General features: G+C 37.2%; 1 protein-coding gene across 2 annotated transcripts; it reads right to left on the bottom strand.

Moving 5' to 3' along the window:
* Positions 1-573: 573 nt before the first annotated feature.
* LOC104889767 (probable UDP-N-acetylglucosamine--peptide N-acetylglucosaminyltransferase SEC) lies at positions 574-12,726 on the bottom strand. 2 transcript variants are annotated; one of them, XR_007272089.2, is made up of 29 exons: positions 12,193-12,726; positions 11,052-11,197; positions 10,846-10,944; positions 10,627-10,677; positions 10,413-10,529; positions 10,276-10,332; positions 9,756-9,875; positions 9,572-9,634; positions 9,405-9,483; positions 7,739-7,848; positions 7,573-7,626; positions 7,413-7,480; positions 7,188-7,290; positions 6,790-6,992; positions 6,587-6,683; positions 6,237-6,308; positions 6,035-6,111; positions 5,826-5,942; positions 5,665-5,749; positions 5,388-5,555; positions 4,918-5,028; positions 4,743-4,829; positions 4,532-4,659; positions 4,301-4,383; positions 4,112-4,217; positions 3,867-4,013; positions 3,045-3,165; positions 2,379-2,637; positions 574-2,250 (listed from the first exon to the last, which is right to left on the bottom strand). XR_007272089.2 is itself a non-coding variant. In XM_010675069.4 (28 exons), the coding sequence occupies exons 1-28, from the start codon at positions 12,485-12,487 to the stop codon at positions 2,524-2,526; spliced, it is 3,078 nt and encodes a 1,025-aa protein (XP_010673371.2). In that variant the 5' UTR covers positions 12,488-12,726; the 3' UTR covers positions 2,284-2,523. The 2 variants fall into 2 exon arrangements, 1 of the variants encoding a protein (XP_010673371.2); XM_010675069.4 differs by lacking the exon at positions 574-2,250 and having other exon boundaries at positions 2,284-2,637.
* Positions 12,727-13,601: the final 875 nt, after the last annotated feature.

The following is a 13,601-nucleotide window of genomic DNA, read 5'->3' as shown; positions in this document are numbered from 1 at the left end:
GCCTGGACATTCGTTCCATTGGGCGAACGTCTTGCCTGGACATTCGAGCCATAGAGCGAACGTCTTGCCTGGACGTTTGAGCCATAGAGCGAACATCCTGGCCAAACTTTTGCCCATCAACTTAAAAAAAATTCTACTGCTTCCAGGTGGGTGGTGGAGGAGGTGACGAGTGGCAGTGGGAGATAGGTGATGTGTGGTGATGGGTGGTGTAAAACAGAAGAAGGAAAAATAGTTTATAAAATAAATTTAGGGCAATTTTAAGTACTTTTGAGACGTTTAACAGATCCAACTACATGACTATCATGATTTGACGAAGATAAAATAACGCAAGATGACATAATTTCGAGGCAAAAGCTTTCATCTCTCAATTCTATGTACCACTTTAAAAATTATGACAATTGACTATCTTTTGTTTATTCTTCAACGAAATTTACTAATAAGAAAATGTACCGTAGTACACATGTTGCGGGAGATCCAAAATCCTAGTTTGTTATCATTGATAATATCAAGTCAGGTGAAATTAGGGATATCAAGCAAAAGGAATACGAGTAATATTTATGAGATCCTTTGCCATTTGAAAATTAAGGCAATCAATTATTTCTCAGATTAATCAGGCAACAATTGTACCATTCAGTCTGCATGTTGATGACGTTGAGTTCAAAATTTTGAGTCCACAAATTGCGAATAGTATCAATAGTTCGAAGGTAAATCTCTCTTTTCTTAAAATTACCGGGGTCAATCAATGAGCGCATTCGGGTTAGTATAGGGCTAGAGATACAGAAATGAAAACGAAGCATGTAGCCTGCAGGTAAGCGTAGACCGGGATCGGCATGTACTAGTTTAAGTTGTTTTCCTCACAAATGGATAATACTCCTATACTGCTTCAGGATACTGTCATATGGTTCAAGTCCGACTTGTTCGGTAACTCTGATGTCAGACAATTTAAGGTCGGTCGCTATTATTAGTCATACTGGCTCGGTTGTTCGATTTGCATCAACCGAACAGCTCGATTTACAGCGAGCGATCCTGGCAGATGCAAGACATGAACTATTGCTGAAATGAAGTAGCAGCAATATCCCCATGCTGACGCATGCCTACAGAGTGACATACAATGTGCATGTTGCACATCCAAGTATCGAGAATTTTGCCTTCAATGTGGAAGCACTATATACAGGAAAAAGTCCAATTTCTGGGGTCAGATTCTGGCTTTTCACTTACCATTCCCACCCTCCATCTCTCCTTTTATTGTCAACTTTTTTGCAAGAAATTGCTCTGGTTGTTTTTGAGTTTTTATCTGATTATGATCCTTTATCAGCACCCCATCTTATTAAGTTTAAAGATTTCATTGACCTGTTAATTAATTTTCCTTTACCTTTCTTGTTGACAATTGCGTAATGCTTACCTTTTCCTTGGCATGGCATCTTCACGGACACCCGCGTCACAATGGTTGCTCTAGCTCCTTCAGCTAGCAAGGACGCCTCCAGATCGTCATTACAGATTTACAGCTGAGGCAAAAGAAAAGGGAAGCAGGGAGGGGGTAGAAACAGCTAAAAAATTTCAGTGATCAGGTTGATCTTCTCCTTTTTCTTGGTCATAATGGTCTTAGGCTCTTAGCCAACCTCATATAAGTAGGATATTCCCCTTCCATGCCATTATAGAACACCACAAGCACCCGAGTATCTTTCTTCACCCTCTTTCCCTTACTCCGTTCATTACACAAAATCACTTTAAGGCACCTAATCCCAATCTCCCTTATTTGACCATCCATTTAAACCAACAACTTCCCTGTAAGAGCAACCGAATCCTAGGAAAATAATAAGTTAAGTCATGATCAGTGTTCATCCAACTGTTTCTGCAGCATTGAGGGGCTGTCACCACAAATCTCAGCTTAGATCAAAAAGGTTGTCGAAATTCGCATATACACCCTCCATCCCAAAATCTTTGCCTATTTAGTCAGGCCCAAAATTATTGCTCTATAAGATACACTAATCCTCAAAGTTTGGGCCCAAACCCACCGCCCCATATTTATTCTCTCTACTTTCAACCATCACTATAATGCATGTCAAAAGAAAGTGAAGCAAAGATTTTGGGCTAGAGGGAATATTAACTTATTTCTTATCAGAACCCAACTCAACATCGTTGCTGAAATCGCCGTTCAACAAACAATATGTCAGAATTGTCTGCTTGGACCACCTTGTTGGATCAGCAGCAGCGTTACTCTTCATTGAATGTCACAACACCATAATTGTTCTTCAAGAGGAAAGACCAAAGAAAGAGCATCAGTGGAATAGAGATGGGAGAGGAGAAATGCACTAAACATGAAAAGCAGGTCTTTCCCCCCAACTCTTACAATTCAATAAGTGTGAAGCAACATTTACCTGAATTTCAAGGCCTGGCAGCTCCGGCATATAAATACCTATAACACAATAATTATCTCCATAACAAGTCATTCTACCTCTCAAAACTTTTAACTTATAGTCTTCAGGTTATCTACAATGTTGTAGTCTTGCATTTTCTTTCCTCCTATCTGTCATATGGGCATTCTAGATCATTCTCAGTCACTTTAAATGGCTGAGGATGCTGGCCAACGCAGTATAGATTCCACATCTTGAAGAAGGCTCGCTCAAGGTTTCTCACCTGCATTACAATAAGTTCAGAATCAGCAAGCTGATATTTCTTCAAAAGAGACAACAATCTTCATAGGAAACTGCAAAAGATACAACACTGTAGGATGGTTGGAAGGTTGGCAGGAAGCTATTGTTAACTATCATTGGCTCTATCTCCTGTATGATAAATATCACTGATTATATCCCCTGTATGATAACTTTCACCAAAACTATCACCTTCATTGAGGTAAGAATATTACTAAATTTAGCCTTTTCGGGATTACCAGCGCTACATTTTAATTGCTTTGTCCAGCTTCTCTGTCCCGTCTCCCATATTTACGATATAGTAGTATAATGCAACAATTTAATATTTATTTGTTTTTTGATCCAAGGGAACAGAATCGCACATTCACATGAAAAGGCACATATGTTACTCACCCAGCGAGCAGTGTCAAAGAGAGGACAAGTCAAGCGGGCAGCCTTCAGTCTATTGGTAAGCTCCCGAAGCTTCGGTCTGTTTAACGCCAAAGACACTGCCTTCTCTTCATAATCTCTCAGACTTTGAGATACCATTCCGCACGGCAAAAAAGAAACAAATAGATCAGCTACAGCATGAATTACGAGCATGCCAAAAATAACACTCGCAAAAGCATGACAGTCCAGCAAAACATGAGACAACAGCAAAATATGTGGCAATGGAGTAATGGACACCAAGAAAGAACAGTTGTGAAATCGGAATCTTGTCAAAAACCTATAACATGTCTTTAGTGGAGTCGATGCACATTAACAAATGCAAGCAAAAGGTTACGCGAAGGTAGGTTTATATTAAATCTCACACTGCATGAATATTGGTCCTCCAGCACAAAAGGGTAATTCAAGAGGAATGCATCACTTAATTTACAATTATTATTGCATGCATAAACAAGCCAGCAGACCAATCAAAAGGCAATGAACACATGAGGCTCACAACAGATACAAGATCCGGAGAGAGGGTCATCAAACTTATGCAGCAACATCAACCTACATGTAAATCCAACTACAAATCATAATGCAGCAGTCTTAACTCTTAAGGCTACACAAGTACACAAAAAATGCATGAGATCAGAACACTGGCAAAAATTCATACTTCACGCAATGCAAATACCATTGTTGCAGAACTGAGCAAAAGGACTTAAATCTTATGACTCGCATCTGGATTCCAGCTCGATTACCAGACTAAAAAAATCAAGGGTAAAAACTAAAAAGTGAACCATCTTATACCTGTTAGCCACCATCTCCTCTCCAACACCAGTCGCCAAACATAGTGAACCAGCAACCCTGGTAGCCATCTTCTCCAGGGGAAGTGTCAACATCGGCAAACCAGCCCAGAGAACATCTGTGCCAGTTGTGTGCCCGTTGCATAATGGCCTAACTCAACATAAAGTCAAAGCATCAGTAAAAGATGACCAATCAAGCTGATATGAGCACACTTAAAGCATAAATGATAACAATTCACAAGTTATTACGTGTCAAGACAGAGATCAGCCAAAGCACTGCGTTTAATATGTTCGCCCTTCATGGCAACATCAGTAAAAATTATTTGATCCTGTTGCACACCCCTTGCATCAGCATCTGAAAGATATCAGTCCAAGATAGTATTAAAATATGGTCACACAGCACTGCTAACAGTAAATTTAAGAGATATAAAAGCTTACATGCACGCAGTCTACTCTCGCCTGCAGCTGGAAACCTCAGAAGCCAGAGCGCACTGTTTGGAACGCGCTTGAGAATGTTGCACCTGAAAAGAAAAGGATTTATTTTATGTGACGTATTGTCAACTTAGCTTATCATGGACATCAGACATAAAGTATTGTTACAGTAACTGGAAACAACAAGATCATGAAAGGCATGCTTTCACAAGCTTCAACATATATTCCGTAGCATACCAAGTGTCAAAAATGTCAGGATCTATTTTGTACAGCTGATTAAAGCATCCAAAGATGAATTTGTCCTCAGGTAGCCCATAATCTGACCGCTTAGGTTGCGAATTCGGATCCAATACATCACAATTTTTCTGAAAAAATAGAAATGTTACAAATGATGAGAATCTCAAAAGTCCAACAAAGGAGCCCTCAAAGCAAAAGTCACAAAGCCAACCTGTTTGTAATCATTAACAAAGTAACAGTTGGGAACATGAACTAGCTTTTCGGCATAAATGTGTGACAAATAACTCGGAGAAACAAACTGCAACAACAAAATTAGAGTTTACTATAAAACATAAGGATGTCCAAATCCAGATGCAGATTGAAAGATAAATACTTCACTCTCGCACCTCATCGGTCACCAGATACTGTATGTAAGTAGCACCCATGGTTCCAGGAAACCCCATGTATGAGACTTGTACCGGAGCAGGTTGCATAGCAAATATTTCATTTCTTGCACCCTGCAGAATTAAAGGACACATTATCAACCAAAATCCCCCGAGGTTCATCCACAGATAAATATGACAAACACTATTGCTATGTGGCTGCCAATACACTTAGATTTACAAAAGAGCATTTTCATATTTTACCATGTTCAGTTACTTTCCAATACAATACCAACCGGGTACAAAAGCTCTATGTAAATTAAGGACAACGAAAAGATAAAAATGATAAAATAGAAAAACATAAAATGAGACCCTAAGCCATATGTCGTAAAGGGACAACAGCATTTTGAAACCTAAAAAGCAATTACAGGAGGTAAAAGAACAACTTAGCTTTCCTCACACCAAAAGAAAGCTAAACTCAACAAGCATCATACCTTCGTGTAACCATTAAGGTTTACAAGGATCTGAATTTTATCTGCATTAATTAATTTAGCTATCGCATCAGATGACATGGAAGAAACATCAACAAAATGCTCAGCTTCTGTCTGAGTACGCAGCCTCCACTCTGAACCATCACTTGGACTCAAGGCATAACAAAAGACCTACCATCACACCAAATCACCAACAAAATTTCAACCACGAATAAATAACAGTAATTGATACAAGAAATAAACAGATAAAACCTCGTTAAATTAAAAAGAATATGTATACCTCAACATTTTCTCTGTTGTGCATCCCAAAAACCGAACCCATAAGATGTGATAAGGGATGGTTGCCAAAATCACTGCTAACATATCTGCAACCCACAACAGACGTGTCAGACAAGAATTGAATCTAAAAACCGAATGTAACGTTGAAGAGATCAGACATACCCAACCCTCAATCGCCTGCTCCCGTCAACAGCCTTTACAGGCAATGGAGCAGGATAACTGAAGGGAGGAAGTGAATATCGAGAAGCAACCAGAGAACAATGCTCCGCATATTTACGACTGCAACAAAAGAGGAAATATGCGCATCAACTATAGAATTTTATGGGGAACTGCAGAAACGAATACTCCATCTCCATGGAAGAATTACTCACCTTATTTCAAGTGCAAGCATTGGATCCAGAGGGTAGGCGAAGGCATGGAAGGGTTGCACGCTTGGAACAGTAGACATCTAACAATCAGACAAGCAGCTCAATTTAACAGAAATAATTTCCAAGTCTAGAGACATAGATAAATCCAGAACAAAGAGCTCCACTAGGATAAAAAAATAGGGCAAGGCCTAGCAGATTGAGTAACCTGAATTTGCCGCCTCAGTATGTGTTCCACTTCAGCTAGCCTGCTCTCTCTCTCTTCCCAGTCACATACGCACTACAAGATATAGAACAGGCATTCAAATTGATGTAGAAAAATGGATATTGAACTCCAGTAATTTCTGGAAAATGGGACTAGACTGACAGAAAATTAACAGAAGCTTCAAAAGAAGCTATGCCATCTCAGAGACGAGGCAAATATGGAAAAACAAGCGGTTACATATTAATTAGGCCTGTTTCTTGTACATAAGAAAAAAAGCCTCAGCTTTCTAAGTCTACTCTGATCCATGCAGATATACAGAAACTGAGTGGTAGGTAAGCTGATCTACTTGATACCTGTAAAGTATGAAGCAGATTACATGTTGCCTCTGGGAAGTCAGGACGCAACATCAACGCATGCTTGTAGCTTTTTATAGCTGCTTCAACATGACCACTGTGAATAGAAAAAATGCCAAATTTATAAACATGACATATACAAAAGTTGCCTAGTACATGACCTGCATACTGCATTTCCAGCAGGAACTAACAAAAAGATTAACCTGTCCTTATAAGCTGAAGCCAGATTAGCATGAGCTTCAGACATATTAGGGCGGACATTAATAGCACTCATGTAGTCCTGGATAGCTTCATTAACTCTTCCAACTTCCTTATATGTATTTCCCCTGTTAAGGAGTGCATCAGCTGCCAATGGATCGATCCGGAGGACCTCTGTGTAACAAGTTAGAGCATCCACAAGGTTACCCTGGGAGAAAAACAGGAATATGCAAATTGTTAATTTCATGATCAACAACACAAAGCATATGACCCTAACTCCAAAGTAACAAGCCCAATAAAATTTAAAGAAAAGAAAAAAACTTAAAAGCAATGAGTAAACTAATAGTGGGATCATAATGAATGTTACAACATAAACTCCTAGAAAAGCCAAGTACAACAGTACCTGCTGCTTGTATATTATTGCAAGGTTATTGTATGGTGCAGATAATCCTGTTGTAACATTCAGTGTAGCCTTATAATACTGTGCAGCAGTACCAATCATATTCCTACAAAACCCCACAGATCCTGAATCAAAAACTAATTATTTGACACTGCTACTCTAATTTAGAGAGTTAAAGCAGCACTTCCATCATGCATCTTAAAGAGGTCCGATGTTGAAACCACATACCATTCCATATATATATTGCCAAGATTAGTAAGTGCTTGTGGATGGTTAGGTTGCAGAGAAAGACATTGCTGCATACAACAACCAATGGATCAGTTTCGAAAATAAAAGGGCAAGATAAAGAGGAGGCAATAGATTGCACAAAACACATGATAAGACATACACGATAGTGCTTAATGGCTTCCTCAGTTTGGTTAGCATCTTTTAGTGCATTACCCTTCATAACCACCACAAAAAGAAGATTAGACAATGGAAGCATCAAAAAAGCAAACTCCAAATACAAAATGTAGAAGAGACAGAGACAGAAGAGAAGAGCATCAAGATCATACCAAATTATTGTAAGCTTCCAAGAAACCAGGATCACGTTCAATGGCTCTTTTATAATGTAGAATTGCCATATCCATCTGCCCTTGTTCATAATATATACTGGCAAGATTACCTGGAACATTTGAGGTACGAAACTAGAAATCAGAAGATAGAAACTTACAGATAGCAAATGCAGGAGAATTGAACACCTAAATGAATGTAAACATTTCTATTCTTGCAGATAAGCATTCAAAACAACAGCTCACACAAAAACATCCTTAAGGTACAGGCACGATGCACATTAAAAGGGGTGTAATAAACTGGAATTCCGTAAGAGAAAATAAAACAGAAGAGATGAAGATGAGAGATAAAGTTGGTAAAAATTAGAAAAGACAACAGAAAATTGATAGTTACTTCCAAGCAATTCCAGCGGACCGCCAGTCCCAAGACTAAAAAGCTAAGCAAATAAACTTAGTTTTCAGAATGCTATTTTTTACATTTGATTTACCCGTCTCACTAATCTAACTTATCATCTGCCATTTTCCTCATGCAACTCCTAACAGAGTTATAAAAAATTCCAGCGGCATCTTTCCCTTAGGCCGATGCTTAACAAGAAGTAACACAGTCGGGAATCAGTCGCTGAATGCAGGCATGCAGCATCTCTTTGTTTCGTATAATTCAATATCTATGAGCACATATCTTAAAAACAATACACAGCCTCTCCAGTGCATATTCAATGGAAGTACCAGGATAGAGTACAGATCAGAAAGTAGGGTTTAAGAATTAAATGTGACTCTATAGTATAGACCGGTTGTTCCGCAACAGGAAGACATCAAGATTGGCATATCTTTATTTCCTCTAAATCAATCATCTCACTAGCCCAATCAACTGCAGTTTCGCATATGAAATTATAGAAAACAGTGATACCAACCATGGGTCCAGCTTGTATTCCAGCTTTGGTGACGTCTGGAGGGACCACATGTAAGAAAGGTAGCAGATTATATACCAATATAGCATTATCTTTCCCCTGACTCTATTCTTAAGCAATAACCCCCTGTGACTTTTGCCTAAGACTACTCAATAAAGTAAAGGGTAGCAGCAAAAGAAAAAGAGTCAAAAGATTTCAAGAACCCCTAGCAGTTTTTAGAGGAGAAGGAAAACGAGAGAGAAATGTGAGATGTTAGATGCTATCAAAATTAATAAATGCTTAAGACTCCGTTTGGTTGGGCGTAAAACATTTTCAGTATAAAATGATTTTCATGAAAAACAATTTACAATGGAAACACAATTCCAAAATTAGTTTTCTGTTGTTTGGTTCCAAGTAAGAAAAATGATGACATGAAAGGAAAATGAAAGGGAAAGGAAGAAGGTAGTGAGAGGAGTGTACAAGATAGATAAGGAAAAGGAAGGAAAACAGTTTTCCCTTCATTTGGAAAGGAAAATGGTTTTCCATCTTCGGAAGAGCAATTTTACTCCAAGGGAAAATGATTTCATACTCCTTTGGAAACCAAACAATGTAAAATTGAAAATAAAGGAAAACAGTTTTCTAGGAAAATGTTTTACGCCATACCAAACGGAGCCCAAATTAGTAACATAATTATATATTGCACAATTATATCTCAATATGTTATAGCTATAAAAATTAATAAGTGCATCTCTGAAAGGCCAGCAATGAAAAGGTATCCTTACCATAAGCTATGGCATAGTCTGGTCTGACCTGCAGCGCACGTTGATAACATAACACAGCTTCTTGAGGCATCCCTAGAGCCTGTGCCAAAGACAGAAGTGTAATAAGATGGCCGTAAATTTCTTTCGTTTTCCTTCAGGGATATGTATAATCCTTCTTAACTGCTTACCTTGTAAACATTTCCTAAGTTTAGATAGGCATCTACACATGTAGGCTTGAGTTTAAGAGCTTCCTGATATACATGTAAAAAAGCAAGATCATTCAAAAAAAGTCAGTGCTTTCAAGGTACGGCAAAGAAGAGGGGTAAGGGGAAGCCTATATTAAGATTTCTTTCTACACAAACAAAAAAGTACCTTGTAGCACTGAAGAGCATTCTTATAATCTCTCGTCTCCATAAATAACCCAGCAAGATTAGACCAAGCAACAGGAAGAGTAGGCTGAACATGGAGAGCCTCGACATAGCAACTGTATGCCTGCAGACAAGATTCATTTAAGATGTTTGAAACTTTAAACATTTTGCTAGGCACAACATAGTCCCAAAAGACAGTAGAACTGTCACATACTAGAGATACAATCATACATGTATACAACCACCACCTCTCCCCCATTCCCACCACCCTCCCCGGAAAGAAAAGATAACATATTCATGGTAAATATAGTAATAGTTTCCGATAAATGGAAGTGCCAGACTACTTTCTGAATCGATGATAGATCACAGTATGCCAGTATAATCGGAAAGTTTACATGCAAATAAGAGCATGCAAGAAATTGTATTCCAAGGGAAACAAATGAGACTCTTTGTCACATAGTGAACTGCTCATAATAGCAACACATGTGAAAGGAAAGACTTGAGCTACAGCTATTGTCTCTCACCTCCTGGACCTGGCCTTGGGCTTTCAACAGATTACCCAGTGTACAACGAGCATCAACCTTCGAAAGGAGACAATATGTCAGTAACAAGTTATCAGCAATACTCACATAAACTCACAATAGGAATCCAAGACATTTACCAGATTAGGATTCAATGCAAGAGCTTGTCGGCAGCATTGAGCTGCCTCGTTAACCCTTCCTTTCCGCATGTACGCATTGGCCAAATTGGACCACGCATCGGCAAAATTGGGTCGAAGCTACAACAAAAATACAGTAATATAAAAACAAGACAAGCCTGTGCTTCATGCAAAAAAAACAGGACACAATCAACATAGATAGACTCATGGACCTTACCTCAATGGCAACCAAGTAATAGCGGATAGCTAGATCTATATTCCCTTTCTCCTGCAGACAGGTAAACAACAAGTCAAAAGGACACAAATGCACAGAAACTCTGATTACAGCAAGTCTGTTTATAGACTTTTCTGAACGTTTTCATAAGTGAAGCTTTATCATGTAAAGCAATAAGTCTGAATATAAAGCCAACACTTTCACAGAAATTTAGCGAAGTACCTTCCACGCATTTGCCATGTTGCCATAACATTCAGCAAAATGAGGATCAATTCGGAGAGCTTCTTCATTCTTTGAAATGCAAGTATCGAAGTCATGCAGCTAAAAACAGTACAGAAAGAACTGTGAGGCAGTAGCTTCTAAGTACCAAAACAACAAAACCAATGAAAATGAATATGCCATATTCTGTCAAAAGATCGGCATAAGACCTGATAGTAAATTGCACCCGATAGCAAAAGATTATCTGTACGATGAGGATTTCTCTCAAACAAGATATTGCTGAGATCAAGTGCTTGCTTGTAGTTCCCAGCTTTGTACTTTTGGTGGGCAAGAGTCAGCAGCAGATTGTCATCAACTACAGGAATGAAAGAAAAGCATCCATTCAATAAAAAGTTGATCTAAATGCACTTGAGTAAAGATAACATACCCAATAGGATCCAATAAAAGATTCATCATCTCAAAAGAAAGATCCATATCACGATACCGAACACAAATTGATAAAAAAAATCCAGAAATATGGAGCTACGGACATGAAAATGGACATTATAGATCATCCACCCACTATTAACAAGTCTATAAAGATAAGTTTTTGACCATTTTGGAAATTTAACAAGTAATATCTATCTCCTCTTTCTATATAAATTTCAATGTTAAATCAAATTACTATGGCCCTATCACTATGGAACATAAGACTGTGAGTGATTTAATTGAATTAATTCCCCTCCCATCTCGATCACAAATTTGGGCAATTCCTAATGTACGCAAATTCATAATATCCTCCATCTAAACACACAAAACGGCTTAATAACTAATTTGCTCTAACTCATAAAATCCTCCAATTTTTATTTTATCTATATAATAAAATCCTCATTCCTCCCTAAAAACACACAAAGAATGCTTAATATAAATAACTGAGGCAAGCTAAACATAAGCAAATTCATGAGCATAAAAGACTTAAATACCACTAACAGCTGCGAAATCTCAAAAAAAAATTAGATACTGTACAATCGGTAGAATGAAAAAACAAAAACCGAAAATCTTCAAAAAAAAAAAAATACTGATTCTATATAACAGTAAGGTTTTACACGATTATTGATCACTCGTTGATTGACCGATAAATAAATAAATTGATTGAGAAGTTTCAATATCTTTTCCAGAGGATCACTTCACAAACCCTAACAACGGGCCAAAATCACCAAACTTGACAATACATTGTAAAATTAATACGAATTAGCAAATATTATGCAAAATCAACAAATATATTGTTAAAATTAACAAACATATAGTTAAATTTAACAAGCATACATCATGAAATTAGTAACATAATTAACGATTTGATAAAAAACACACCTTGGCAAGGATCAAGAGACTGAGAATTCTTCACATTCAAAGCCGAAGATAAAGGCAACTGTAACTGCTGCTGCAACTGAGGTAGTGGCTGAGATTGATGCTGATGTTCGGAATGAAAAACGAAAGAATCATTGCGATCGAGCGAAAACGGAACCCTAGCTACCTGCAATTGACGTTGAAACTGCTGCAAATTCTGCTGATGTTGCTGCAAATTCTGCTGTTGTTGAGAATTATGGTGCTGTGATTCCAAATTTTGTTGCTCATATTGCAGATGATCGTTCTGCAACAGCAACATTTTGATCTTTCAGTGCGAATTTCGAGAATTTTTCTCTCTACTCAAGAGAATTGAACTCTTGAAAGCCTTCGCCTACTTCGCTTCTTTCTCTCTATAAAAACCTTCTTTTCTGGAATGGTGAAAGTAGAGAGAGAAAAATGGCACAACAATGGTGATTTTTATTAATTTTTACGCGGAAAATCTCCCGCAATTTGACGAAGAGAATAAACCTAATTTACGCGGATTTCCTTTTCTTAATTATCTCGGACTTTTGCTTTTTATCTTGATGTTGCCAAATATTATAACCGAATTTTATTTATTGTGTGTGTTTTTTTTAAGTAAAATACGGAAAATGGAAGGTAAAAGAAAAAAATACAATTCGCAAGAAGATGATATTTAATTTTAATCCGATTTGATCTGGGAAAAATATACAATATATATATCTGATAGGATGGAGTTTACATAAAATTTATAGGATTACTATCATCTTATTATCCGATTTTCCGTCAAAAAAAAACTTAATATTAATATTTACATTATTTTTAGTTCAATTACTTTGATTTTAAATGTCATTTGCATAATATATTTTAACTCTCGTCAATTGAGAGAAATATGTTTGGGAAAAGAATAGTTACATAGATGTAAAAAAAATATTATTTTAAAATTATCGACTTTTGAAATTTTTTACTTATACAAGTGACGTATTAATCTTTGTTGAAATATGCCTAGAATTATCTGACGCTAGAATTAACCAACAGTAGGGTTTATGTAATTTAGTATATAGTTTTTGTTTTGGGTTCGGTTTAGGCTCATTATATTTAGGTCAATGAGAAGGGTATTATATAATCATATAATTAACTGCCTCTATGATTCTGTACTTTATACTCTCTCCTAAAATATAATATAAAGTTTTTCCTTTATATGTTGATGTAGTTAACGCCTAATAGCCTTAACAACCTAACACAATATTAGTAAATCACGTTAATTCATGTGTCAATTGTTATTCAATTTTTCATCGCTTTATTGCATTGGTTATACTTGTAACTATGTTCAAAGTTAAAACTATAGGACTCGTTTGCCAATTTGTCACTCTTATGTTGGTTAAACCAAATTTAATTTTGAAAGGATGTGTCCT

Source organism: Beta vulgaris, chromosome 3, assembly GCF_026745355.1.
Source record: "Beta vulgaris subsp. vulgaris cultivar EL10 chromosome 3, EL10.2, whole genome shotgun sequence".
NCBI lineage: Eukaryota > Viridiplantae > Streptophyta > Magnoliopsida > Caryophyllales > Amaranthaceae > Beta > Beta vulgaris.
The sequence above is the reverse complement of the archived record's forward strand: the minus strand, read 5'-3'. Positions and strand labels throughout refer to the sequence as shown.

What these genes read in the sequence shown, in the direction of transcription:
- LOC104889767 (XM_010675069.4), bottom strand. Translation starts at nt 12,487, where the DNA reads ATGTTGCTGTTGCAGAACGATCATCTGCAATATGAGCAACAAAATTTG. An exon ending in CGGGTGCAATTTACTATCAG is followed by an intron (nt 10,945 to 11,051) that starts GTCTTATGCCGA and finishes TACTGTTTTTAG; the next exon opens with CTGCATGACTTCGATACTTG. An exon ending in ATGCTTGCACTTGAAATAAG is followed by an intron (nt 5,943 to 6,034) that starts GTGAGTAATTCT and finishes CTTTTGTTGCAG; the next exon opens with TCGTAAATATGCGGAGCATT.